The following is a 28,000-nucleotide window of genomic DNA, read 5'->3' as shown; positions in this document are numbered from 1 at the left end:
CACAGACCGGAAGTGTTCCTGTCGGTCGTGTTTCTAACACGCACGACCGGAAGTTTCTGTCCGCGGCTTTGCGGGGATAGGGGAGCCTTCGGGCTGCAGTCAGAAAATCCAGGTGCGGAAACGCGGGGACTTAGGAGGCAGTTAGGGGCGTTAGGGAGACCCAGGCGGAGAGACACAGGCGGAGCCCGACCTGACTTGGGCCACCCTCGCCCTCGCGGTCTGCCTCTTCACCCCGCCCCCACTAGGGGCTGAAGTGGCTCCGCCCCCTGATCTGAGCCTGGTCCCCCGTCAGGCACTGACCCTTGACCTCGGGGCGCTCCCCCATCTCTCAGGCGCGATGGCTACAGGCGCGGATGTGAGAGACATTCTAGAGCTCGGGGGTCCAGAGGGGGATGCAGCTTCCGGGACCATCAGCAAGAAGGACATTATCAACCCGGACAAGGTAGCAGGGGTGCCTGAGAACGTTGGGTCGCGGGAGTGCAGTGGTGGGGAGGAATGACAACGTGACAACGTCAGAGAGCTGGGGGAGATGATGGGGTGCCACGCTTCTAGTGAGATGGGCGGTAAAAGATGTGACATAACGGGGTAGAGAATATGTGTCACCTTGATGAAACTGGGAAGGAGGAAGTGGGACATCCATAGAAAATGGTGGGGACCAAGAGGGTGGGACACTTGTAAGAGATGAAAAGACCTAGAGAGTGTGACACTTGGCAGGATATTGGGTCGGCGGGGGTCATCAAGTCGTTGTGACATGCTAAGAGATGGTGGAAAAGTATCTTCTGCTCTGACAGGTCAGGGCTCTCCCCAGGTGAGGTGGGGTGTGGAGAATGACCTGCTCAGACCTTAGGTGCCCCTTGAGTGGGTTTCTGTGCCTTCACAGTGTGTCATTATGTGTCATAGTGTGTATGTGTGTCATTGTACCTGTAGGTGCCTGTTTGTTCAGGGACTGAGCTGGGCTAAAGAATTTTCAGGGAAGGGAGTCTAGGCTGTGGTTCCTCTCCTGTGGTTTCCCTTCCCAGAAAAAGTCCAAGAAGTCTTCCGAGACCCTGACCTTCAAGAGGCCCGAGGGCATGCACCGGGAGGTCTATGCACTGCTCTACTCTGACAAGAAGCAAGTATTAGAATCCCAAGTCCCCCAGGCTCTGGCCCCTGACCAATCTCCATGTTCCTCATTCCTAATTTTCTTAGCCAATTTTCTCCCCGCCTTCCCTCCCCAGGCAGGGCTCCTGCTTGCTTAGTAGGATGCAGGAAGAACTCAGATCTCTCATTCCAGGACATGATTTCCTTGCTCTAGGGTAGATCAGCAACCTGTGTCTAAAGGCTCTCCATTCACTTTCTGACTCTAATCTCTCAACTCCCTAAACCCTTCTGCCAGAGATGCGCCCCCACTGCTACCCAGTGACACTGGTCAAGGCTACCGCACAGTGAAGGCCAAGTTGGGCTCCAAGAAGGTGCGGCCCTGGAAGTGGATGCCCTTCACCAACCCGGCCCGCAAGGATGGAGCCATGTTCTTCCACTGGCGACGGGCCGCTGAGGAGGGCAAGGACTACCCCTTCGCCAGGTTCAATAAGGTGAGCCACCACCACTTGGATGTATGCTAGGGTTGCGTGAGCTCTCTTCTCCCAGGGTTGGCTCCAGAGGCACGCTCAGGCCTGTCTCAACCGGGGTTACCCACTCAGTCCTCGGGGCAGATGCCTGCAGTGTGGAACCCTGATCTTTTCTGCCCATGGGATTCTGTCCTCCCCTGGACCAGCTCTATTTTTGGTGTGCTCTCTTGGTGCTTCAGATGTCGCTATTCCTTAGAGCTGTGGCCTTGGTGCTCTGCTCATCTTACTTTCTACTTTCTCCCTAATGTGTCTCATTTACTCTGTGGCCTCAGTGATCCTCTGTGTGCCACTGACCTCAATTTAGAACCTCCATTCCAGAGCACAGTTCCCACGTAAACAATCATTTACTTAAGTCTCTCCCTGAAGGCCCCACAGGTACTTCAGACCAAGTAGATGCCCTTGGGCAGAACTCATAATCTTCCGTCTATTCCCCACCCCCAAACCTGTTCCTCATATGGGTGAATGGCACCACTGTCCACCCAGTTGCCCAAACCAGACACTTGGGAATCATCGTTGACTTAGCTTCTCTCTTAGCTCTCACATTATTTCAGTCAACACCAGGACAAGGAAGGTAGGGGAAGACAGGTAACAAACATGTAAGCAAGTAAGTTGGATTCTTTCAAATAAGAGCCATCAATAAAATGAAACCAGGATACAAATGGAATATGAAATTAGATAAAGAATGAACTTGTGGGTGTAAGGGGAGGTCTAATTTAGATGGGGTCGTCAGGGAGGGCCTCTCTGAGATGCTGGCATTTGAACTTGACCTTAGTGATACATCCAGCATTGGATACATCCAGAATCAGCACTGCTGATTCTGCTTCCAGCGTAAATCACATCTCCCTTTGTTCTTCATCCTTATGCCAGCACCCTGGTCCAAGCTGGATTATCTCTAGTCTGGATTACTGAGGCTCAGATGGAGCAGGGCTTTGCCCAGACTCAGCCTGCCAGTGAGAAGCAGAGCTGAGCTGGGCTAGGATTTCCTCAGCCATTGTTTAAGCCAGTACACAATATGGCCCCCTAGTCCCTGCAGCTTGAAACAGCCTAGACTTCGAGCCTGAAAGCACTGAGGGCTTGAACCCAGGACTCCCAAGTCTGACTTCTTTCCCCTCAGCCAGTGTATCCACCTGCATGTGGACACCTCCCCTGGATGGCTCACAGGCTTCTCAGACTCAGCACATCCAGCTGTGACTCATCACTCTCCCCCACGTCCCCCGGCTGGTTTTCTTCCATCTCACCTCCATCCTTAGGCCCCTCAGGTCCAGTAGAGGGAGAGCCTGGAGATAAAAGATTGAGAAGGGAGAACCAAGAGGTAAGGCATTTGAGGCGAGGGAGGGGAGGCTGGATGAAACGAATCTGAGGTAAAGACGAAAGAGTATCCATTTTGTATTTAGTAAATGTTGCTCCGTGGCCAGTCAAGTCCAAGGCATTGAGGACACAAAAGTGAATCAGACACAATATCTGCCCTGGAGGAGCTCCCACGTTGTTGGGGCGCGGGAGACACAGGCAGTTACAGTCTGGTGGGATACCTGCTATATGGGAGGAACTGAGGGTCCAGGAAACTTCCTGGAGAAGTTAGAGCTTGAGTTCTCTTGAAGGACGTCACCAAGTGACTCTAGGGAAGGAGTGCAGTGACTTGTTCAGGCAGAGGGGACAACATGAGCAAAGGCATAAATGAAAAAGCAGTCACACATATGGGACACTGCGGGCACTTCCCTGTTGATGAGGCCTGTAGCCCGAGGTAGGACGTGGTGGGAGATGAGGCCTGCGAGGGCAGCAGGAATGGCCTTCTCTCCAATACTGCGCATTCCTGGGGTCCTGTTTTCAGCCCGTGGCTCCCCAGCCACTCTTGCTCACACCAGAGACACCGGCATTACCTGTGACAGCATCTTCCCTCACCCCTCGCATCCAGTTGTCCAGTCCTGTGATGTTTAAAGCTTCTCAAGTCCATGCCCTTTTCTCTACCTTCCACTGGTGCTGCTTCATTTCAGGCCTCTTCACTTGCCACCTGCATTATTTCTTAAACTTGCCGGCTGGTCTCCCAGGCTCCGGTTTCACCCCATCTGTCTTCATTGTTGGTCTTTATAAAAGAGAATCCTGACCTTCTACTCCTCTCTTTAAAAAAACTAACCTTATCAGCTCCCATCACCCCCAGGATGAATTCCAGCCTCCTCAGCGGGCACACAAGGCCTGCATAGCCCACCTCTGTCGGCTCTCCAGGCTCTCTTCTTGCCTCTCCCTCTCCCTCTCTCCTTGTTTACCTAACGTGTCCCGACTGCTAAGCCTGCACACACCAGGCTGTTTCTCTCTCATCACTGTCTGTGTTGCCCCCTCTGCCTAGGATTCTCTCCACTGCCTTCCCTCACCTTAAGACTGAACCAGGCCTCATTTACCTTTTCCCTGACAACCCTCGTCCCAGGCTGGATCAGGTGTCACTCATTACACCCCAGGCATACCTTTTTCGTCAGATTTGTCGCACTGTACTAAATTACTTTTCCATCTGGACTGTGAGCTCTGAGAAGGAAAGGCCCCTGTCTCTTTGATTCAGCATTGTGTCCTCAGCATAGGGCTAGCAGGCCCATGATAAATGTTTGCTGAATAAATGAACATCTCCCTGGTTTGACCATGAGCTTCTTGAGAGCAGGACTGGCTGCACAGTGCCTGAGTATATTTTTTAATTAAGTGGAACTGAAGTGCATAGGAGGGTTACTTAACCAACTGGGAAACCAGAGAAGCTTCCCAGAAGAGATGCTGTCTGAAAGAGATCAGAGGGACGAGAAGTTATCTAGGTTAAGGAATGTGGAAGTGGGAGGGCATTTCAGGCAAGAACAACAAAGGCTGAGGGGGAGAGCTTAGTATATTCCAGGGACTACTAGTCATTTGGCTGGAACTTAGGGCCCCTGAAGGACATTGGCTGCAGAGAGAGTCCACGTCATTCACCCGTGTGTTCACTGATTGATTCAGTAAATCTTCATCGATACCTTAAGTTTCCTGGTCCTGTGCTGAACCCTGAAGGTAGGAAATGAACCAGACTTGCTCTCAACGAGTTTGCAAATTATCTAGAAGGCACTTTTATCTTAGAGTAGCCTGGAGCCTTTGATGGGTTTCATAAGGGGTGGTTGGGTGACATGATCAGATATATATTCCAGAACAGTGATTCACAAATTATCTGTGATGAAGGACATTTAAAAAAAAATTTCCACTTTATCAGCGATTGATAAAGATTACCAAAAAAAAAAAAGACAAAATTACAAAAAAAGACAAAGTACAAGTCTGTGTTTCTTCATACTAGATTTAGCAACATACGATTGTTGTAAAATTGTTATAAAGGTTTCTAAATGCCTACTCTCAATTTCTATACATACCAGAGACCAGTGATAAGTTTGCAGTAGCACTGGTCTGCAGGCTGTCCTTCAAGTAGTACTGTTTGGAGAGATCACATCTCGGCTGCAGGTAGATAATTGCTTGGAGGAGGATTAAATGGAGGGAGAGAGACCAGTGGGGAGGCTGTTTCTCTACCCAGGCAAGTGGTAGTGGTGGTGTGGAGAGGGGTGGAGATAGAGAACCAGGAGGTAGAAGTCACAGATTTGGGGAAGGGGAAGGGTCAAGGATAAACATAGGAATTTAAGATGTCTCCTAGGTTTCTGGCTTGGGTACTGGTGACACTGAGATCTGGACTAAAGGAGATATAAGTTTGAGGGTGGGTGAGGAGCTCAGTACTGAACATATTAAGGTTTTTTTTTTAAAAAATTGAGGTATAATTGACATATATTAGCTTTAGGTGTACATAATGATTCAGTATGTATATATATTATATATATATACATTATATATTATATATATATACATATATATATATATATAGCAAAATGATCACCACAATAAGTCTAGTAAACATCTGTCACCTGAACATATTAAGGTCAAGGTGTATGTAGGACTTCCAATAGGAGTTGTCCAAGAGGGTTTTGAGAGCAGGTTCAGAGCTGGTGTGGTCTTTGATGAAGAAACTTCCCTGGTCCAGCCAAGCATTATCTTCTTCCTGGGGTCTCTGATGGACAGACCCAACTGAGGGTAGTGCTGTTTGTCCCTGAGGAGGTCTAGGGGACAGGAATTGGCAGGGACGCGTATGTTGCAAGTGGGATCCAGGTGCCTTTTCTGTAGAGACATGACCTTGATCAGCTCTAGGGAAGCTGCAAGTCTCACTGTCACCACTAGGTGGCAGGAGTGCTTCAGACAAGTGTTCCATGACTAGGGCTTGCTGGCCTTTCTCCACAGTTTAGCCATCTGCCCTACTCCAAAGTTGATCTTTGGACTCCACAGAAGCGCTTACATGTGGGCCCCTCACCTTAACCATGGGGTCAGGAGGATGTGTCCTGTTACGGAGGTTCTGGAGCTGAAGGTACGGTGAAGTTGGTCCTGGAGTGGATCTAGAGGCAGGCGACAGTTCTAAAGCCTTCCAAGGCCTTTGGTCAGTTTCCCTTCTCACTCTGGAACATCATCTCCAGGTGCCCGGTGCAGGGTCCCAGGCAGAGGATTTGCTTTGTCCCGCCCGGGGATTGGCAATAAACAGGAGGGGCTGTGGTGACAGGTTGCTAGAGCCCGCTGGACGTTCCCTGACATGGGTGTGCCCCTACCCTGTCCCTCTGTGCCTGTAGACTGTGCAGGTGCCCGTGTATTCAGAGCAGGAGTACCAGCTCTATCTTCACGATGACGCTTGGACAAAGGCAGAAACTGACCACCTCTTTGACCTCAGCCGCCGCTTTGACCTACGTTTTGTTGTTATCCACGACCGGTATGACCACCAGCAGTTCAAGGTGAGCTGGTGTCCTGCTGGCCTGCATTTGCACACGTGCCCAGCCCCCAGGCCTGGCGGGCCCACTACCTTCATGCTCTCCCTTCCATGTGCCTCCGAGTGTTCATCCTCCCTCCCCCTGTGTCTTTATCCTCAGAAGCGGTCTGTGGAGGACCTGAAAGAGCGGTACTACCACATCTGTGCCAAGCTTGCCAACGTGCGGGCGGTGCCGGGCACAGACCTCAAGATACCGGTATTTGATGCTGGGCACGAGCGACGGCGGAAGGAACAGCTGGAGCGTCTCTATAACCGGACCCCAGAGCAGGTCAGCCCCGAGCCCCACAAACTCTCCTCCGTGCCCTGAAAACCCCTCACCCATTGCTTCCACCTCCACCCCCTCAACTCCCTCACTGCAGGTCCCCTCCCTCTGCTCCTCCCGGCCCAGCCCTTCCTCTCACAGGCCGCCCTCCTCGCTCTCCCATCACTGCCCTGAGCGCCTCCCGCACCTCTCAGCATCTCTCACCGCCCAGGTGGCGGAGGAGGAGTACCTGCTACAGGAACTGCGCAAGATTGAGGCCCGGAAGAAGGAGCGGGAGAAGCGCAGCCAGGACCTGCAGAAGCTCATAACGGCGGCAGACACCACTGCCGAGCAGCGACGCACGGAACGCAAGGCCCCCAAGAAGAAGCTCCCCCAGAAAAAGGAGGCCGAGAAGCCGGTGTGGAGACTAAGTCAGCCCGGTGCAGGGTGGAGGGCTCTGAGAGTTCACAGAGCCAACAGGGGACTGGGACTAACCCTGGGCCCCCTCCCAGTGACTTCTGGGTCTCCACACCTCCTTCTTCCCAGGCTGTTCCTGAGACCGCGGGCATCAAGTTCCCAGACTTCAAGTCTGCGGGCGTCACGCTGCGGAGCCAGCGGGTATGTGTCACCTCCTTCGCTGTGTTTGGGCCCTGCACTCTGCGGCCGAGTGCTGCAGGCCGTTGAGCTGGAGCTGATGGAGGGGGACGCACCAGGATCCCGGGGGATGTGCCAGGCTGATCGCACAGCTTTCACTCTATTTTGCTTGCTGGCTGTTTGCTTTTGTGACCCCGAGCTGCCTCCAGGGGTTAACTTCTCTTCTGCTACCCCAACTGCCTTTAGTCCCCTTCATTCTAAACCGCTGTAGGGGAGAGGGCTTAGCTGCCTGGGTCATTGCAGATGAAACTGCCAAGCTCTGTGGGACAGAAGAAGATCAAGGCCCTGGAACAGATGCTGCTGGAGTTGGGTGTAGGTGAGTGCGAGGGCTGGGCCCACAAGATGTGCCCACCCAGGCAGGGAGGAAGGCTGGGTGGCGCGGGGCATTCCTGCTGCCGGCCTCCCACCACCCAGCCCTGCCCCTGTGCCTTCCACCCACCCGTCCGCAGAGCTGAGCCCGACGCCCACGGAGGAGCTGGTGCACATGTTCAATGAGCTGCGGAGTGACCTGGTGCTGCTCTATGAGCTCAAGCAGGCCTGCGCCAACTGCGAGTACGAGCTGCAGATGCTGCGGCACCGGCATGAGGCGCTGGCCCGGGCTGGTGTGCTGGGGGGCCCCGCCACACCGGCTTCGGGCCCGGCCCCCACCCCGGCGGAGCCAGCAGTGCCCGAACCGGGTCTCGGCCCCGACCCCAGCAAGGACACCATCATCGACGTGGTGGGCGCGCCCCTCACGCCCAATTCGGTAAGAGTCTGGACAGGCGGGGAGAGCAGGAACCGGCCCGCTAGCGAGCACACATGTGTGCGTGCACGAGTTCCGCCCCTCTCGTGCCTGCCGCAGAAATCATCACTCTGAGGGGCTCTGAGACCACGCTGAGGGAGTGGGTGGCCAGTGGGCATCACCTTCCCTAAGAGTGTGAAACACATGCACAAAGGCTGAATCCGGCCTTGCAGGCCATTGACCTCGGCTCTTTGTGTCTCCTCAGAGAAAGCGACGGGAGTCGGCCTCTAGCTCCTCTTCTGTGAAGAAAGCCAAGAAGCCATGAGAGGCCATACGGGTGTGGGAGGCTGCTGTGTAAATAGAGCTGCTGAGTTGGACTGGGCTGCTTCCTTTCCTTCCCACCACTTCTGATGCCCCTGACTGGGAGGGTGGGCAGGAGGGGGTCACCACACCCACTCCATGGGGTGGCACTAGGGCTTGCTGGCACTGAGGCCCTTAGCAGCTCCTTAAAACACTGACCCGTTTTGCCCAAACACCTGTACTCGGGAACACCCGTGGTTCAGCATTTGAGTGGTTCACGCACAGTTGTGGCCTTAGACCTAGCTACTTGGAACACCGCCTTGTGCTCAGACAGTCCCCATGGCTCTCTGCATATTTAGTGAGGGTCTCATAGGTGCTCCAGTGATGGCCAGCTCTACTGGTGGCCTTGAGCACACGTGCTCTAACCCCCGCACATCCAGGCAGCATCAGGCACAGCACAACCTGGTCCACACACACACCCAGGGCCTCGTTTCCCCGACTTTATTCAGTGGTACGTTCACAGCGGGGATGGGGGTAGACACAAGGTGGGGCCTGATCTGTCCTGGAGCCCTGGGGGCACCACACACCATGCACTACAGATGGGAGGGGGCACAGGGGGGCTCAGTGGCCCCAGCAGAAGCCTGTGTACCAGGGAGGAGATGGTGAAGAGGAGGTCCCCCAGCCCAAGCCCACAATGGGAGGGGCTGACACTGAGCTGAGGTTGAGGGGTGGGGATGGGGGGCACGAAGTGTCTGTTCCAGAGGGGCCAAGTGGCCAAGCCTTACCCAGGGCACAAGCTCACAGGGCAGGCTGGGGGACACTCTGGACGTAGAGCTGTGCCACTCTCCTTTTGCCCCTCTGGTGAGGGAGAGGAGGGCTCTGAGCTGGGCCAAGCAGCTACCCTGTCCTGCCCCATCCCGTCCTCGGCCAGTCAGAACGGCTTTGATGTCTGCTTGAAGATGAAGCCTCGATATGCCAGAGTCTTCATGATGTTGGCAATGTTCTTGCAGTCATCTAAAAAGAGGAAGAGGAGACGATTTAGATGGGCCCCAGACCCTTCCCCTCTGGGCCCAGAGGTGCTCTTACACAGGTGGGGGTAGGAAGCAGGGCTGGATTCAGCAGCCACAGGCTCTACACCAGGGGGTCCTGTCCCCAGGTGGCAGCATCTCCAGCTTCAGGTTGAGCTGGGTGATGGTGGGCCGGCAGAAGCCTGGTCTCAGTGCTTCTCAGCCCCATAATTCATGCTGGAAATTGGCCGGCGTGTCCCGCCCCGGCCCCAGCGGTGATGTATGGGCGCCGTCGCAGTAAGAAAAAGGCAGAGTAAATGTGTAATTTCTCCCTTGACGGCCCCTGGCCGCTGGGCGATTCTTCTTGTTGCCGCCGCGTGGGGACGGCCCGTCCGCCACACTCCGTCTTCCCGCCACCCGCCTTGATGTCTCCATTTCATTACTGTGCGGCCATTCATCACGCCCACGGCCAGGGTGACTTTGCCGGCACTTGCGTGTGTGTGGGAGATGTGGCCCAGGCCATAATCACTGGTGACAAGGCACATGCCTCGGCACTTCCAGGCCAGGGCCCCAGGTTTGCCTGCTCCAACAGCCACCCGCCTGGGTGCCTGCTCCTGTGCAGCCCAGGCCGGTGGAGAGGAGCCAGGCTTGTGGTCCTCCGACACCCTGGCCAGCAGCATTCTACTGGGCACACCTGTGTAGCTCAGCCCAAGCCCTGCCTCTCCCACCCTGGCAGGCGTGCTGGTCAGGCTTCTGCCCTGTCTCTGGCTGTATCTCAGATGAAAGATGTCTGTGCCAGCCAAACCCTGCCACAGCAGTTTCTGCAGTACTGGTCCCTATGAGAAATTCCATGGTGAAAACGCTATAGTCCCTGTGGCTGCAGGAACAGGTACTCCTGGGGCCTCAGTATCATGGCATAGGCCAGGATGCCCTTCACCTGCCTCCCCTTTCACCCCTGTCCCACTGCCCATGGATGCCCCTGAGATGTAACCAGGACCTCAGCAACAGCAGCCCCCATGGGATCGATGCTGTGATTGCAAAAGCACTGTATGTCGATGTCCTAATCAGGTGTGTGCGGGGGTGGGTAAGGTCCAGGTGAGGTCAGGAGGCCCCTGCATCTGTCAAGGACCAACCTCCTCTGCTGAGCTTGCCATCCCCTTAGACTAGTAAAAGGGACCCAGCAGAGCTAGAAAAAGACTTGTGGGAGTGGGAGGAGTCTGGTCAGGCCAGGCCTGTATCAGCCAGGCGGCAGCTTTGCAGACCTTGCACAGAGCAGATAAGCTCTCTGGGTCTGGCCAGACAAGTCACAGAGGGTCCTGTCTCTCCCAGCTCAATATGAAAGTAGCCATGGTGGGTGTGGGCATGGACAGGTGACCCAGGCACAGGGACACCTTGTTCTCCAGGCACTCAGAAGCCATGAGGGCTGGTCTGAGGCAGAACAGTGGGAAGACAGATGGGTGGGTAGTGGCGGCCATGGCAACTCCAGACGTGACCCATCCCTGTGGTTTATGGGCCGGACACACGCCCCGCTCAGCTGAGGCCCCATCATTTGTCTCCCTTAGTGTGTATGCCTGTGCTGTGGGGTAGAGGGTGGAGGGAGAGGCCGCGATAGGAGCTAGGCAGTTGACAGGAGGGGGAACGGGGCAGGAATGGCTGTGCAGGAGAGGTGGGGGTGGGACAGCACTGGCTTGGGAGTGAGAAAGGTTTATGACAGGGTCCAGAGGCTGTGATGGCACCACTGAAAGGGCCACGATAGGGTGATTTTCTTCCCAAGTGAGTCTGGCCTTGTCAGGGCACCTCCAATCCTTCCTGTCTCCGGGACTCTGGGGACCATGGCCGCTGTGCATATTAAGAATAAGTCTCCTCGTTATCTGCAATTACCCAGCGGCCACACACCTCATTTCTTCCAGCAGAAAAGAAAATTAGTTTTCTATTGACTTCATCTGGCTCCTCCCTCATTGCTGGACAAATCGTTCAATCTGCCTCCCCTGGCCCAAGTGAATGTGCCCAGCCCCTCCCCGCAGGCCACCAGCCACCCAGTGGGTGAGCAGTGACCTTGCACCTGTGCCTGGTCCGGGGCTGGGGGAAGGTCATGTGCCCCAGCCTTGTCCCTGCCCTCTGCCCCCTCCACACACCAGATGGCTTCATCCACACCTTGAGCTTCAGCTACACCTGAAGATCACTGTCTCCATCCTGGACCTCTCTCCTGAGCTCCACACCACAGATCCAAATGCCTCTGGAACATCTCTTTCTAGATATCCATACAAACTCAAAACGTCTGCTAATGAACTAATTTTCTCCCTCAAGCTTCTTCACTCCCCTGTGTTCTCCATCCCAGTGAATGGCACCCTGAAATGTCCCCAAAAAAACCTGATTCAAGCTTGACACCCTGCCCTCTCTCTCCCCGACTCCCCAAATCCGACTGAGTATGAACTGTGGGTTTTATCTCCTCACTCTCTGTCTAACCATCCACTTCCTTTCATTCCAGCACCCACCTCCCAGTCCGGACCCCCGCATCTCTTACTCTCACAACAGCAGCTGGTCCTCTTTCTTCTGCCTTTAATCCATTCTCTTGTAGCCAAAGTGATCTTTCTCACACAAATCTGATCACGTTCTTTTCTCTTTAAATCCCTTCAGTGGCTCCCTTGCCCTCAGTTTCAAGTCACACACTCTTTAGTATGACTTTAAGGTAAAGGCCTGCAAAAGCAGATCCCTGCTCTCTGGCGTAGCCCCTGCCAGAACACTTGGGGAAACCACTTGTCACTTGTGTCACAAAGTCTGACTACTGACCCTGTCTGCCAGGGATTCTGGAGTCTAACTTGTTGCCACTGGTCTCCTACAATGCAGACAGAGACCCAGACTGGGGAAGACACATTCCAGCTCACCTAGCAAGTCAGCGGTACAGTTCTTTCTGAATGGGCTTCCAGCCCTGGAAGCCCCCCTGAGTGCAACCCACTGATTACACAGAGATAAATCTGGGGCTTTTTAGAGACCAAAAGTTCAGAGAGAGCAGCAGGGAGCCTGGTGACAACACGACCTCCTGGAGAGTCCTCTCCTGAAGCCCTGGGGCCACCTGGGCCAGCAGCCCCAACTTCTGGCACCTCACTCAGCTAGTGAGGCCAGCTGGAGGCTGTTCTGGGGTAGGTGGGGACAGCCTTGTGCCCACAATAGAGCCCTCCGAGAGCTGGTCTTCCTCATCTCCAAATCCTAGAAGACTAACCTGTTTTTATGTTCCTGCAGAGTCATCAACTTGTGACAAGATGACCCTCTTCTTTTTTGGGCATTAATATTCTTAATGTTGGAATTAATTCTTAATGTTTTTATACTTAATGTTTTGTATACTGGGACAGTAATGGGAGAGGTGCCGCTGCATAAATCCCTCCGAGAGGAGTGGGGCCAGCATCTAGCAAAGGATGAGCTTGGTGGCTGGGCCCAAGGGTAGTCAAATATCTGCTTGGCAAAGTAGCTGCTAGTGGAAGGTGGTTCAGATGGCTTAGGACACCCAGGGAGAACTCACACAGGGCAAGCACCTGAGGCTGACAGGCTCCAGGTGGCTGCACTTGACTGGGAACTGAACGGTAGAGGACAGGATGCAGAGCCTGGGCTAGGGCCACCCTCAGGAAGGAAGGGGCCCGAGGAAACTCTCAGAGGACCACTTATTCATGCACTCATTCATTCAGCAAATACACGCTGACACCTTCTGTGTGCTGGGTGCACATGGCCATGCTGGGCCACAGGGCTGCAGACTCTGTAGCTCCCTGCCCTCAGGAGCTCAGAGACTGTGCCTCTAAGTGGTGCAGTGTGAGCAGTGCTATGAGAAAAGGAGGTGCAAAAAAACCCGTGCTCAGTCTGTGGGTCAGGAAAGGGTTCCTGGGAAGACGAGGTTAAGTATGTGGAGGGGCCTAGCCAGCAAGCTGGGGTCGAGGGGAGGTGTTCTCAGCATAGTAGACAGCCCACACACACTTCTGGAGGGGGAATATGGAGTGTCCCCCCAGAATTTAAGTTTAGCAGGTCGTGGGGGTGATGAAGAGGCAGGGGAGTGGTAAGACATGAAGGCGGCGAGGTTAGTAGTGACTAGCTAGAGGAAACCCTGCAGAGCCCCGAATGCCAAACTAAGCAGCTTATAATTTTATTATTATGGGAATGATGGGGAGACACTCACATGTTTAAGGAGGCACATGACCAGACCTGTGTTTCAGAATTATCTTTTGAGGACTGGAGGGGTTAACCCCGAAGGCAGAGACGCCAACTAGCAGATTGTAGTATGTATTTCTGGTCCAGGACTAGGCCAGTGGCAGTGGAGATGGAGGTGCATATACATTGTTGATGTGGAGAAGTGGATGGAGGCAAGAGACTTTTAGGGAACAGAATGAGCAAGGCTGGATGAGGGGACTGGGAGGGCTGAGTCTAGGATTTGAGTGCCACTCACTGAGAGAGGGTAAACCAGAGAAGGTGCAAGTTTGGGGCAGCAATGAACTTAGCTTTGGATGTGTTAAGTCTTGAGATTCCTATGGGACATCTAACCTTATCAGGCATCTCCTTTGTGGCTTCTAGGCTTTATATCTTGCTTAAACAGGCCTTCCCTATCCCAGTGTTATTAGAAAACTATCATATTTTCTTCTAATACTTTCAGCTTTTATATTTAACTTTTGAATCGGCCTGGAGTTTATTTTGTATGTGGTGAGAAACAGATCTAACTTTATCTTTCCGCTAGTAGATCTAGCCAGTTGTCCTGTCACTGACTGAACTGTCCACACTTTCCCTGCACATTTGGAATGATGCCTCTCTCCTACACACAACTCGGATATGTGGATCTGTCAGAGCCAGAGAGAGAATGAACATGACATGATCAGAGGCAAGCCGGACTTAGAGGACATTAGGAGCAGCGGGGGTGACAAGCCGCTGACCGTATGGGGTCATGAGGCAGTGTGGCCTGGAGGAAGACTCAGACACAACCTAAAGCCTCTTGCCTAAAAAGCTCAGCCTGGCGATGCAGCTTACTAGTGATCTCTGGGAGCTGGTGAGGGACAAGGCCAGAGCCCACGGAGCAGGGACCATGGTAAGGAAAAAAGAGCAAGAACCCCGGTTGTGTCGACATTCTAGAACCTCATTTTGCTGCCACCTCTTCCTGTGTCTGTTTGGACATCCTGGCAGCAGCATGCCTGAACGCAAAGGGCCAGTGGGACTGCTAGATCAAATATGTCTCCAGCCTCACGTGGGACACACTTACACGAAAAGATTATTTGTTATTTATCTGAAATTTGAATTTAACTGGTGTCCTATATTTTTATTTGCTACATTGGCAACTCTGTGCTGGGGCCCAGCATCTCAAGCTACGGCTGGGTGCAGTTCAGGGCACAACAGCAAATGGGAGCTCAGGAGACAGGAGGCTACGGCAGGGAATTTAGGACAAAACCAGCAGAGGGGCCCCTTTATATCCTTAGATTCTGGGTTCAAATCCAACTCCATCATTTAATAACTAAACTTAAGCAATTAGAGTACTTCATTTAACCTCTCTATGCTTTGGATTCTTCTTCTCTAAAATGGGAATAATAATGGTAATTATAGCAACTACTTCCCTCAAAGGGTTGTTAAAAAGATGAAATGAATTTTTATTTGTGAAGTGCTTAAAACAGTGGCTGGGTTAGTTATTATTATTAGTATTGGTGTTATTCCAATAATATCCAGTAATAATATTGTTATTCCAAAAGAAATACCCTGATATCCTCCAACCCCTGTTCCTTGCTCCAGATGTGGCCCACAGTCCTCTTGGCCCACCCGACACACCCCACAGACACAGAGTCCCTTCTCCCCACAGACACAGCTCCCCCACCTCCTCCCAGACAGAGCCCTTAGAGCCTCAAAGCCAAACTGACCCCTTCCTCTGGCCCCTCCCCACGTCCCCCCTCCACCCCACCGAGGTGCCTGGAGGTGCCACAGGGCTGATGGTGAAGGATGACGGTGGTTCCACAATAAGGGGAAAAGGCAATTTCATCTTGATTAGCAGGCGATTTCTCTCTCCGTAATAAGCGTGCTCCAAATAATTAGCGTGTTTTACGTAATAATGAAATTACAGAAATGCAGTCCACTTATTCAAACAACTCACCATTACCATATTTTTAAATATTAGACTTAATTAGAGTTTATCACTTCAGAGAAGTATGCGGACCGAAGATGTTTTTAAAAAAATCCTCATAAAGTGTTTATTAAGCGCTGGTAAAGCTGGGATAATGATGTGTTTGGAAATTAAGGCAATCAAACACTTACTGCCGCTCCTGGAGGCCGGGCATGGAAATGAGGCCATTACACGCCCATTACCCGCCAGCTCACAGCCACTTGGGGGGCAGGGAGAGGATGCGCCTGGCCGAGAGGGCGTAGTGCCCAGAAATGCCTGTGCCAACAGCCCACAAAGGCCTGATCAGTAGGCACAGAGTCACTTACATGACATTTGGCCACTAGGGGCCCAACTCAGACTTGGCCAGGCAAAGACTGGACTGATCCCAAATGCCAAAGAAGACACGCAAGACCAGCCCGGACCCAGACTCCCAGGTCTGGCAGGAAGTGTCAACTCCCTACAAACCCCAGTGCAGAGTGGGGCCAGGGGCCAGGTCAGAAAGCCAGAGAGGTCAATCAGAGGAGGCAGAGGCTGAGGAAGCTACAGATCCAGTGCAGGTGTCCACTCCCAACTCTGGGCCACACAGGAAGGGGCATCGGAGTGGCATTGAAGGGTCTAGGAGGAAGCTGGGGGACTGAGCTGGGAGCCAAAGATGCAGAGGAGCCAGGGGCCAGGCTCGGGAACACACCTGGGGACAGAGCCAGATCGGGAAAGCAGGCAAGAAGGGTGGCGGGAGAGGAGCTGGTGGCTCCAGGCCCCATTTATCCCGGTGAATAACTAATTCCAGAATTTATAGTGCTGGGTTTTTGTTCTGTGGCCATTTATATCTGCGAGGGGAGGAAATGAAGAGGCAGCGCGGACGCCACATCTTTCTGTGTTATTGCTTGTCTGCCATTTGCAAATCATTATTAATTGTGGGCCCTGGTGGCGGGCCGGGTGGGGGCCGGGCTGGGTACATCCACATAGCTCTTCATCAAGGACCCCAGCCGCTGCCCCAGAGAGCCAATTACCCCGCCCTGATTGGGATCAGATAAAGAGGGAATTTTTACAAATTAGGGAATAAATAGAATTTCCACACAGGGCGCGGGCAGGACCTGAGAGGCTGTAATGAAAAACCATCCGTCACCATCAGTGCGGGCCGGGCACGGAGCCCCGGCACTCCCTCCCCTTGTGGGCCCGCCCTGATGCTCAGGGGCCTGGGCGGACAGGTCTAAGGACATCCCAACCCCTCCAGGGCCCATAAGCTGGGAGAGGAGTTCTCAGTGGGGCGCGTGTATACCCTCTGAGCTCCAGCTCTGACTCTGTCCCCAGTGCTGCCTCTCCTTCAGGGCCGTGACAAAGAGGAGACTGAGGCAGACCCCAAGAAAGGCCAGAGTTGGGGACCACGGGGCAAAGACCACATCCATGCCCCTCCAGCTATGGCAGCCCTAGGGCAGAGCCCTGGCCCATGGACCACTCACTCTGGGCTCCCATTAGCGCTCCTCCCCCTGGATCATTAAATATGTATATCTTATTACACGCCTTGTTAGAGTATCGAGCTCTATTGACTGATGATAAATCCTGAGCCTCGTCCTGGCCATAAATTTATCTGGAGATGATGAAGACTCAATAATCTAGTCAGGCAGATAATATCATCGGGCCTTAAAAAAGATCATTACATTATATGTCAGAATTAAAAGTGAAATACGCCGTAGTAACAGGGCGGCTGCCCTGGCCATTACAACGGGTGCCGTCTCCCCCCACTCGTCCTCGGCCAAGGGCCCAACCAGGTAGAAGAGCCAAGAAGCCTCGCCCTCCTCTTGGCTCTGGGATGCCACAGTTAAAAGTGCCGGATAACCTAAGGCCGAGAGAAGGGGACCTGGTTTTGGAGGGGAGAGGGGAAGAGCGGGCTACTGAGAATAGCTGAGGACCGTCTGCCACACCTGGCAGCCACCTCTGCCCCAACCAAGCTCCCACCCTACCCTGTCCCTAGGGGTCTCCCATGGGACTGTCTTCTGGGGGTCCTTGAGCGGCTCCAACTGGAAGGTGACAGGGCTTCCCTGCCTTCTAGAATGGCCTGACTAGTCGGGGCAGATTCTTTCCAAAATGGAGACACTGGGATACAGAGAGGTTAGGCTACTTGTCCATATGCCCCAGGTGCCTGTGACCTGGCCCCAGACCCCTGTGCCAGCAGCCTAGCCAAAGCCTTTTTTGTGAGCATGTGCAGTCATTTCAGACCACTCCTACCTCCTCCCCAAGAGCCCTGCCTGTTACGGCCTCTACATCCTGTCCTTTAAGAAGCTAGCTGCCAGACTTCTGTCCTTTGACCTCAGCACAACTATCTCCATTGTATCTGTCCTTCACCCATTTCCACAGTCACACCCTCTGCCTTGTTAACATCCTCTACTGCTCTTCTTTTGAAATATGAAACGCAAATATCCCTAGTTACTGACAATAATACGCCTTTTCTTTCATCTCACTGGAACCTCGAAACCATTTATACCCCTACTCTCTCCAGATACACCCCGCTCCTGTCTTTGCCTGTTTCCCCGTCCACTTTGGCTGCCTACGCCACAGGCACGCCCTTTCTGCAGAGCCGGCTCCTCCTTCCCTGACCCTCAGCCACAGGTTTAGGAGCGGCCGCATGTTCTGGCTACTGGGATCTGAGTGTAGGTTTGCTGAAGATCTTCAAGGAAAATTTCTTCATTCTTAAGAAGACAGGTGAAGTGCGGGGGAAGGGGAATAGTCCTTTATATTCTGCTGGATGTTTTCAAGTCTGCACATAATGTCTGGGACTGCAGAAACCATCTTCAAACCTTGAGGGGAGTTAGTCTGTGAAGAACATGCTGAAGATAAACGAACAGGAAAGTGGAAAAAATCCGGGTCCGTGATGACACTGCTGAGATGCTGAATTAAACAAAACTAGGATAACCTTACTTCTTTTGTGAGGTGGTAAATCCTCTTGTTATTTAAGATTTAAACTGGGTTTTCTTTTTCTTGGAGCCAAAAGCATACTACCTGGTACAGAATGCAAAGGCAGGAAAGAGAATGACAAAACAGATGGAGAGCGGGCAAAGGGCAACGAGGACACTGTTTCAGGGTAGGAAGTTGGTAACCCTTGTTATGCTCTCTTGAAACATTTGCTCAAATTGTTTCCTGCTCTATCTCAGGACACAGGCCACATTATTAAAAAGGCCAAAGGAGTCAAGCTTAGACAGGAACCCAGGTGAAAACAAAGGGAAGAGCATAAAAATCTTTTCTTAGTAAAATTGTATGTCTGTGACTTGTAATTTAAGTTGCCTTTTTATAAGCCCCACGGCAACACAAGGTCATGAGACTCAAAGCTTCTTTCTCCCCTACACTTCTTAGCATGTTGCTTACAATTTCTAGGTTATCTCATGGTCCAATATGGCTGCTGGAGCTCCAATCATCACATCCACATTTTGGAAAGAGGAAGAAGGAAAAAGCAAGAATAATGTACTTTCTAACTGAGTCTCTTCCCTTTCAGTATTGTTCCTGGAGGTTCCACACAACACTTTTCCTGAATCTCACTAGCCAGAACTCAGAGACATAACCATATCTAGCTGTATGAGAAACTAAAAAAGTAGCCTTTTAACTGGGTATACCTGCTGCACCTGATTATACAGGGGCCCTATTCAATAAAGAAGGTCAATGGATATTGGGTACATACCAAGCAGTTTCTGTCCTAGCAACATAACTGATACACCTCACTTTGGAGCTTGGATTCCATGGCCCGTTAACTCAATCCTTTCCTGCCAAGTCTCAACTCTCTTGCTCCCTTTTCCTTCCACGACCCTTGCCTGGAAAAACACAGACTCTGCCTTCTCTATGCCTGCATCTGGGCTGAGGGTGATCAGAGAAAGTCGCAACCTTACAGATTCATGCCACTCATAAAATCATAGTCATCAGCCTCAACTGGGTGTATAAAACTGCCCAGCCAATCTTCTATGTTCCTCATCAGTGCGCACGCTCTCTCCCTCCTTCTCCCTCGTGACAATTTCAAATTTCTCTACTTTCTACAAATCTCAAGCCCCCTACTCCCAACATCGCCCCTGACCCCTCACCCACAGTCTTGTCTCCTACTTCACAGGAAACACAGAAGCCAGCCCGCTGCGCCTATGCCAGTCCTTACTTATCCTGATACTAGGGGACCTGTCTGGATGTCACTTCTGAAACCCATCCCCTCATTCCACCTGGCTTCTGGAGTCTAACCTGGTTGCCTTTTCTGGGGCCTTATGTTATGAGTGACCCCCTTTCTCTCTGACAAAGCTTCAATTGCTTCTTCTGTAATGCCTCCTTCACATAAGCATGTAAATATATTAAATCTCTCCCATCTTTAAAAGCAAGTTCCCTCTAACTCCTTTTCCCTTGTGGCTAGGACCCAATCTCTCCTCCCTTTGGCAGCCAAACTTCTGAGTCGTTAGCATGCAAGGTCCCATTTCCTCACTTCCTGCCCTGCGATATGATTCCCCCACCAGCTCCGTACCAAACTTTCTCTAATGATGCTTATGGCCTCACGGGGCTGAAGTCCAACAGCAGCTTTTCAGGTTTGGATCGACCCACAGACTGACTCATGCTGTGAAACTCTTCTCTGTTTCAGTGACACCACCTTTTCTCCTGACCACCCTAAGATGTGGGTGTTGCTCAGAGTGGTCACGGGCCTTTTTCCCTTTTCACTCTCTGCACTCTCCCTGGGCAAACTTATCCACCCCTAAGCTTTATTTACCATATATTTTCCAACAGTTTTTAAACCTGTATTCCTACTACCACCATTCTGGTCCAGGGTGCCACCCTCGCTCATCCAGGTGACAGCAGTGCCCCAGCCAATCTCCTCCATGGTGTCCTACGCCACACATCTGGTCATTGCACTCCCTGTCTTAAAACCCCTCAGTGATCCTGGAACAGAAAGGACATAAGTGGAAACTGGTGAAACTGAAAAAAGGCATTTAGTCTAGTTAATAGGAAAGAACCAATGTTAATTGCCTCGTGCTGATTACTGAGCTGTGATTATGTAAGATGCTAATATTAGGGAAAGCTGGATAAGATATATATATATAGAAACTCTTCTGCAAATGTAAAATTAGTTCCAAGTAAAAAGTTTAGGAGTTAATAATTAAAACAACAACCAGCCACCAGCACCAGTGCCTCCAATGGTGCCCCCCTGCTCTCAGGATAGCGCCCAGACTCCTTCATTAAGTTCCGGGGCTCTGCCCCGGTGTCCCTCTTGGGCCTCATCTTGCCCACTCTCTCCTCTGCCTTGCCTCTCAGCTTTTTCACCTGCTCTCCCTATGGTTTCCTGAGGTGCCTCACCTGGGTCCCCACGCTGGCATTAGGAACCCCTTCTATGTGTTCCCACAGCACCCGAAGTTCCCCCTGCCAGACCACAAACCCCCAGAGGGCACAGATTTTCTCTCCACGGAGACCCTCAGTAAACACGTACTAACAGAAGGAAGGACTAGGGGAAAAGAAAGAGGGAGGGTGGGGGGACGAGAACCCAGGTGAACCTACTCCAGCCCTGACATCTGCCACCAGAAGCCCAGACAGGCCCACAAGCCCTGAAAATCAGTCAGTCCTTCCCCAGACTCCAAGGTGCCGGCAGCTTTGGCCCCTTCCCCATTTCCACTCCTTCCAGCATCTTGATTTTTCCAAGACGCACTGTGCCAGGAGACTGGCTGGTACCTGAGCTCTCCAGTCTGGCCAGCCTGTCCTGAACCAAGACATCTGGGGGCGGAAGCAGTGGTGCTGGAGCTCCGCGGTCCCAGCCAATGATGCCCTGGAGAAGGGCCTAGCTCTGCCGGGGGACTCCGGGAGGGGGGCTGCCCTCCCTAAGCCCAGTCCCACCTGGTAAATATTTCATCCTCAAGCTGCTCAGCTAATCCCTATTAATTTCAATACCGCCGCCTTGCCTGGCTCAGCTCCCAATGCATTATTTATCCCCTTTGTTTGTTTGTCGCTAACAGGTGGGCCCCGGCGGAGGCGCTGACTGGGGACAAGCCCACTCCATCACAGTGTGGCTGTGAATTAATCATGAGGACTAATGGGAACCACTTCAGCTCCAGGCACTTCCCTAGCCCCCTTCCCCTGCCCTGGCACCCAGGGGTGGGCCAGGGCCATCCTAACACAATTTAACTCAATTCAAGGCAACACGTTTTATTTACTATCTGCCTACATGAGTCAGACGCTAGGTCATGCTTTGGGGACACAAGCTGAACAAAACAGGCAGCAGTTCCTGTCCTCAGGGAACTTACAATCCAGTGCAGGGAGAGAAGCATTAAACAACTTATTTCTTACTGAGGACTGTGACGGAATGCTCTGAAGGTGGAGTGCAGGGGGCGGAGGAGGGGTGCACAGGGTAGGGTCTGACCAAGTCCACGAGTCAGGGGAGGCTTCCCTGGAAAAGCAAACTGAGCAGTGCTCCAAGGATGAGTGGAAGTTAATTAGGCCAAAGGGTGGGAATGGGGAGCTCCCAAGGAAAATAAAGCCACGTGGGAAGGCCCTGGGGTGACAGAAGCCATAGCAGTTTCCAGAAAAGGGTGTGGGGGGGGGGGGCTTGCTGCACCATAGTGGGCATGAGAGTGGCCAGAGGAGAAGCAGGGGACTGCCTGATGCCAGCAAGGCCTCCCGGGGACACCCTTCTCCCTAAAATGACCAAGCATCTGTCCCGGTGGACTAGCTCAAGAGTTATCCTGAACGCCCCGATTCACCCGCACACTCCCACCACCCTGCCCACTTTAGCTGCGTCTGCTTTCCTGACCTGGTGTCTATCTGGCTCCCTGTGGGAGGGTGGCGAAGACCATGAACCTTCAACTGCATAGATCAGGAAACTCAGGTGAGTATGTGGCCTGGAGGCTTCTGAGGGGGCCAGTGTGGGCCCCTCAGCACCCTGAGGCTTTGGTGTGCCCCTGGCAGGCCAGGGCTGGGGGCTCTGACCAGCCTCAGCCTCAGTGCTCACATCACCTCCCAGAAAGGAACTTGCCTCACCTCTGAAAACCCAGCGCTGGACTGGGCACCCAGAAGACCCCAGCAAATGTCTTCTGAATGAATGACTGCACAAAAGCAAATGCCCCACCATCTCCCAGCAAGATCTTTACCCAGATACTCCCCTCAAGATTTACCCAGATGTTTAAACAGACAAATGAGGTAACTTGGACTCAGGGTTTTATAGTACTGTCAGAGCAATCCAGAGAGGTAGCAGCCATCAACCCCAGCTAAAGGGGAAGAAACAGAGGCCCTGGATGGTGAATGTCTTACCCAGGACCACACACCCTGGAAGTGATGGGCCATAACTAGAATAAGGTTAGCCTGGCCCCAGGATCCTGGCTCCAGGCTCCTGGCTCTAGCACACCCACAGATCCGCCCCCCTCTGTGGGCCTTTCCCCAAGGACCTTAGTGCTTGAGAACAATCCTAAAAGGCACCTTGTTTATGAACCAAGTATAGCTCTGCCAGGGTAGAGAGCTCACCATGCATGTGGTTAGGGGTTCGTAATTCTATTCAAAGTGGCCACTTTGAAAATCTATATGTCTCCAGGCCCTCTGTACATCACAGTGTCAAGTCCTGGAGCACAGGCATCCATCAGCGCCTCCCAACGCCACGGTCACACATGCCTGATCCCACCCACGTGCCTGTCCTTGGCTTGCAGCTGCTCTGGCAGCACCACCCCGCCAAGTGCCAATGCTCCGGCCAGGCTGCTTGCTTGGCCTAGCCTGACCCTTGCCTTCAGACTAGTCTGGCTGCTGGGCCCCACCCCTGCCCTTGATGCCTCCTCTGCCCTACCGGGGCTCTGCTCTCTTGGAGCTAGGCAGTCAGCATGGAGGCAGCCTCGATAACTCGCTAACGTGCTGCCCATGCTGTTCTTAAAAATTTATGACTGTGCAACATGAAAAATCCGGCTGAGGAGCCGTCATTAGCAGCGCTGCCTCCCTCCCCCACCAGAGCCGCCCTCGTAAATTGAGATTTATGGCTACAGCAGGCGGGGCGGGGGCGTGTACAGGCGGTGAGGATGTTGTTGGGGAGACTGGGAGAGACCGAAGAGGCAAGCGGTGGGGCCGGGGGCTCCCCCCTGCGGCAGCTCCAGGTCATCGCAGTCTGTGGAGATACCTACGAAGAGTAACGTCTGGCCTGGAGTGTCAGCCTAGCACGGCTGCTGGATTCCCTTTAGCAGTGGGACTGGAGAGGGAGGGGCCTATCCTATGCCAATCACTGGCTCCTTTAGGTGTAGGACCAGATCCTGAGGTCCAGGTGCCAAGCAAGGGCCTCTCAGTAGGGTGACTTCAGGAGGAGGAAGGTTGGACCTAGGGAGGAAGCATCATCCTTGCTGGGGTCACAGGGCTTGGGCCCCTAGAGTCGCCTTCTCCAACCAGAAGCATCTAGATTGGGCTGTGATTGTGGTATCCCAACCAGAGAACTGAAGACGAGGGAGGGAGGGTGGCAGAAGGATGCCAGGAACCTTCTCTTCCTTCTCCTTTCTCTGGTAAGAAGGGCCAGTAGAGGGTGTTAGAGGCAGGAGTGCAAGGACTGGACTTAGTCACAGAGCCTCCCCTGAGAAAGGCCAGGCTGGGGCTGAAGAGAAGAGGAGGTGATCCCACAAGCCTGCCCTCCCCCTCTGCAGGCCCTCCCTATTACCTCCCCTCCGCCTCCCCCTGCTCACTTAGCCCTGTCAGCCAGGCCATTATGAAATTGGGGTTTCATTTACAGACTAATTAAACATTACAGCTTGTTCACAATTACAATGCGGGGATGAGGGAGTAACTAATTACGGAAGAAATGAGCTAACATTTATCTCTGTTCCCACCCTCCCTCTCCCCATTGCCCCCCCCCCCCAATCTGGCTTTCTCCCACTGTCTGGTCAGTACCAGCTCTCCAGGCTTAGATCCTAGGATGGGGGACTGGGCCTAGTACCCACCCACCCTGGACACAAGGTCGGAATGCTGTTCCCAGCCACCCCAGGGGAGAGGCTTAGCTCCCAGGACCCTGCCATTGAAGACAGGGCTTTTGGGCAAGACTCTGTGGGTGTGACTAAAGGGGCCCTGTGATGGTATGTGTGGCCATGACATGGGGGGAGGGTTTCTGCTTTGGTGTATGAGTGTGACAGCACAGTGGGGCTGGGTGGCTCCATGTATCTTTATCTTGTGGGGCAAGGCTTTGGTGTGGCTGCTGCAGACAACAATTTGTGTGACTGCGTATGAGCGTGAATGGTCCACACTCTGACCCCCAAATCCCCAGGGCAGAACAGGAAAGAACCAGGTGGCTACAGGAGGTGATGGTCAAAGCAGACCTGATATGTGGCCCTGGCAGCCCCAGGACCAAATACCCACCAGGCGACCTTTTTCATTCCCTCAGAAGCAAGAGAGACAGCAGGGTTACCCTGCCCTGGGGCTCAGTCCATCCCTGTCCTTGGGCTGGCCTTGGCTTCTGGCCAGATGCCCCCCGGGGGCCCGAGGAGCCTCTGGGGTCCTGGGGTGCCCCCTGTGGGCAGGAGTCCTGGGGTCTGGCTGGCCTGCTGCAGAGTTTAATAATAGTAACAGTGAGAGTAAGCGTTTCCATCCTTCCTGCCTTTGGGCAGAAGAAAGGAAAGAGGAGGGAGAGGAGGGAGTGGAGGGAACGGGCTGAAGGGAGGCTTTGAGGCCTCAGAACTCACATCAAACGGCCGGATCTGGGCCTAATTGTCTGACCCCTGCCCCTGCCTTCAATCAGCTCTGCGGCTCCCCGCCCGCCCCTTGCCTAACTAGCAGCCATGTTCTCCTCATTAGGACAAGCTCCCCTTGCACACGTGTCCCCGGACATGTCCCCAGCACTCCCAGCTCCCAACCCTGCCTGGTGCGAGGGGACAGCAGGGACACAGTTTTGGAGGGCCCCTGGGACAGTTGTACCCTCAGCCACTACAGCTGGCTGGCTTGAGCAGCTCAGCCCTTCTCCCTGAGCTGCAGGGTCCTGGATGCCACGTGCTGTGATCTATCCCCCGCTGGCTCAGCCGCTGGGTGCGTTCTGTCCTCTGTGTGTCCTTCTTGCTACAGCCCAATTGTCTCAGACACACAGCTCCAGACGGTGAGATGTGTTTGAAGACTGTCCCCTTTGGTCTGGTTCGGCTGGTTCAGCCTGGCCAGCAATCTGGTCTGGGTCAGGATCCATGATCAGAGGCCAGGGGCTGAAGGAACTTTTCTGCCTACTGTGCAAGGATGCTTCCCTTAAACGGATCCAGGTGGTGCTTGAGTGACTAGGGCTGCTGGTACGGCAGTGAGGCAGGAGAGCGTGGTGGTTAAGGTCTCTGACCCTAGAGAAATACGTGTTTGAATCCAGCTCTCCTACTTCCTTGCCTTGCTGCCTTGGGTAAATGATAACTTTCTTGAGCCTCAGTTTTCTCACACACAGTAGAGCTGACAGCCCCTATCTCACAGACTTTGGGAATTGAATGAGATAACAGATATAAAGTCCTCTGTACTACAAGTGGACCTTGTGGAAGGATACTGGTATAGATGACAGATTCAGACCAGACCAGACCAAATTCCCCTCTCCACAGGCCACAGGGCACTGTGCCCCGCTGGGTCAGTAGTGTTAGGGACAGGAAGAGCTGTGAGGAAGGGTCTAGAGTCCTACAGAAGAAAAAGAGCAGCTCCCAGGAGACCCAACTGATACCAGCGGCAGAAGCACCCACGCTGGAACCAAAGCTTGGGGGGCAGGGATGTCACACAGTAGTTTCAGGTGGGAGGGACAGGGTCCAAGATTAAGAGCTGTCAGGTGGCATTAGTTCAGATGAGGTAGGTTGGCGGGGCTGGTCCATGAGAGTGGATGGTCCCATGAGTACTGTGGGCTTGGGAGGAGGGGATGCTGTGAACACCACTGGAGTGAAGGCTGTCTGGGCTGCTCTAGGTATTCATGCTCAGGGTACCAGACCTTCACAGGACTGGGGGAAGGGCTAGCCTGATCTGGGCCCTGACATTGTCTCTCACCTTAAACCAGTGGTAATGACTTGCAAATATTGATGAAAACGCAAACTACAGAGATTGTGTTTTTCGGGGAGTGAAGGTGGGGAGAGGGGATAAGGAGGAAAATAAACTGAAATGAAGTCCGGTTATCTCCCATCTATGGCTGCTCCTAATCCCCCAGCCCAAAGGAATCCAATGCAGCCCCTTATCTGCCCTGTCAATCACTCCATCACTGCCCAGTGCTTGGTGGGCACCGCACGCCCTCGTACACACTTGAGCACATGCTCACGCATGCACACACACGCACACACTCACTCCACCGACTCTTGCTCCAACACTCCCGCCCACCCCCCAGCCCATTACTCCTCTGAGTAGGAGCAGCCAGCACGCAGGTCCTGCCAGATGGATGCAATTTGCATAATATCAGCAGCGGAGGCTGCAAGATCACCAGGGGTCAGGGCGCTGACATCCCCACACAGTCTATCTGCAAGTGCTAATTTGGCCAGCATTGATCTGTCTTTCTGATTTCTTTGTCATTTACGTCTGCGATGGTTTGACAGGAGATACAGAGAGACAAGGGGAGGCCAAGCCGGGCCTGGGGATAGGAAGGTAGGGAAACAAAGATTGTACTTCCCAGTGTGTTACACACACAGAACACAGGCAGACATACACCAGAACCTTCCTCCATCTATCTGTCCATCCGTCTATCCGTTTTTTCATCTGTGGCTGCTACTGAAGACTAGAGCTTGGTCCCTGGCAAGGATCAATTCCTCAGATATCCCTGGGGCTTCAAGGATGCCAGCTCAGGAAGGAAGGAGGGAGCAGCACTGGGTGCTATGCAGGCAGGCCAGTGGAGACCCTGTCGATGCCTGGAGAGTTACCCCTTCTCATGGTGAGCCATCCCCCGGCCCCTCACTTTCTCTGGGACACACTAGAAAAAACAGGACAGGAGTAGGGGAGGAATGGGCAGTGCTGGGGAGGCACACACTCCAGCGGCTCTACCTCCTCCTCCTAAGGCAGCTGTGCTGATTCCTTCCCTCCCAGCCCTGAAGGTGGCCAAAGCGGGGGGGGGGGGGGGTTGGGGGGGACCCCTCTGCCTCTCTGGGACAGCCAGGGAGAGTCTATCAGGTCTGCAGGACCGCATAGCAATACTTCACCACCCTCAGGTCAACCAAAGACCAGACTGGGCTCTGGTTGATTCTGAAGCCCTCTAGCTGAGCCAGAAAGTCCTAGATCAGATCAGATCAGATCTAAATGCTCCCTGCTAAATCCTTAGCCAGAGTCCCCACATTCTTCCCTGCCTCGGGAGGAGGGTTCACCATAGGGGTGGGGACCACAGGGATGGGGACACCGGATAGGAGGTGTCGTGGGGAAAGGGAGGGGAGAAGGTGGGAATGCTGGGGAAGAGCCCGCTGCAGAGAAGCAGACCTGGTCACTCTGTCAAGGGAGGTAGTGGGGCTTGAGCCTTCAATGGGTGACCCCCCCCCCCCCCAGTGGCTCTGGCTTGGCCCCACCTCTTTCCCTCGCCCATGGTAGCAGGAGCAGGGTGATCAGAAGGAACTCCCTGCTGGGCAAGAGAGGGG

The 28,000-nt window shown here is 53.4% G+C and overlaps 2 protein-coding genes across 13 annotated transcripts in view; one reads left to right on the top strand and one right to left on the bottom strand.

Moving 5' to 3' along the window:
* On the top strand, nucleotides 1-8,449 carry DMAP1 (DNA methyltransferase 1 associated protein 1). Of its 6 annotated transcripts, none has more exons than XM_074376617.1 (12): nucleotides 1-112; nucleotides 333-442; nucleotides 1,020-1,111; nucleotides 1,376-1,571; nucleotides 2,722-2,919; nucleotides 6,263-6,421; nucleotides 6,557-6,724; nucleotides 6,930-7,115; nucleotides 7,244-7,315; nucleotides 7,595-7,667; nucleotides 7,801-8,096; nucleotides 8,338-8,449. In XM_074376617.1, exons 2-12 carry the CDS (start codon nucleotides 338-340, stop codon nucleotides 8,395-8,397), a joined length of 1,605 nt encoding a protein of 534 aa, XP_074232718.1. In that variant the 5' UTR covers nucleotides 1-112; nucleotides 333-337; the 3' UTR covers nucleotides 8,398-8,449. The 6 variants fall into 6 exon arrangements, with proteins under 6 accessions (XP_074232718.1, XP_074232719.1, XP_074232722.1 ...); XM_074376619.1 differs by having other exon boundaries at nucleotides 20-112; nucleotides 293-442; XM_074376618.1 differs by lacking the exon at nucleotides 2,722-2,919 and having other exon boundaries at nucleotides 4-112.
* A 409-nt stretch (nucleotides 8,450-8,858) lies between these two features.
* The window catches only part of ERI3 (ERI1 exoribonuclease family member 3), a 123,096-nt gene continuing 103,954 nt past the window's right edge, over nucleotides 8,859-28,000 (bottom strand). For all 7 annotated transcript variants that reach the window (XM_074376623.1, XM_010948750.3, XM_045511842.2 and 4 more), the window contains one exon: nucleotides 8,859-9,386. In XM_074376623.1, coding sequence (XP_074232724.1) covers nucleotides 9,304-9,386 — 83 coding nt within the window. In that variant the 3' untranslated portion in view covers nucleotides 8,859-9,303. The remainder of the gene's footprint in view (nucleotides 9,387-28,000) is intronic.

Source organism: Camelus bactrianus, chromosome 13, assembly GCF_048773025.1.
Source record: "Camelus bactrianus isolate YW-2024 breed Bactrian camel chromosome 13, ASM4877302v1, whole genome shotgun sequence".
Classification (NCBI taxonomy): Eukaryota; Metazoa; Chordata; class Mammalia; order Artiodactyla; family Camelidae; genus Camelus; species Camelus bactrianus.
This window is presented reverse-complemented; position numbering and strand designations above follow the sequence as displayed.

Coding starts and splice junctions, on each gene's coding strand:
- DMAP1 (XM_074376617.1), top strand. CDS start 338: ATGGCTACAGGCGCGGATGTGAGAGACATTCTAGAGCTCGGGGGTCCA. Junction 443..1,019: donor ACATTATCAACCCGGACAAG/GTAGCAGGGGTG, acceptor TTCCCTTCCCAG/AAAAAGTCCAAGAAGTCTTC. Junction 7,668..7,800: donor GCTGCTGGAGTTGGGTGTAG/GTGAGTGCGAGG, acceptor ACCCGTCCGCAG/AGCTGAGCCCGACGCCCACG.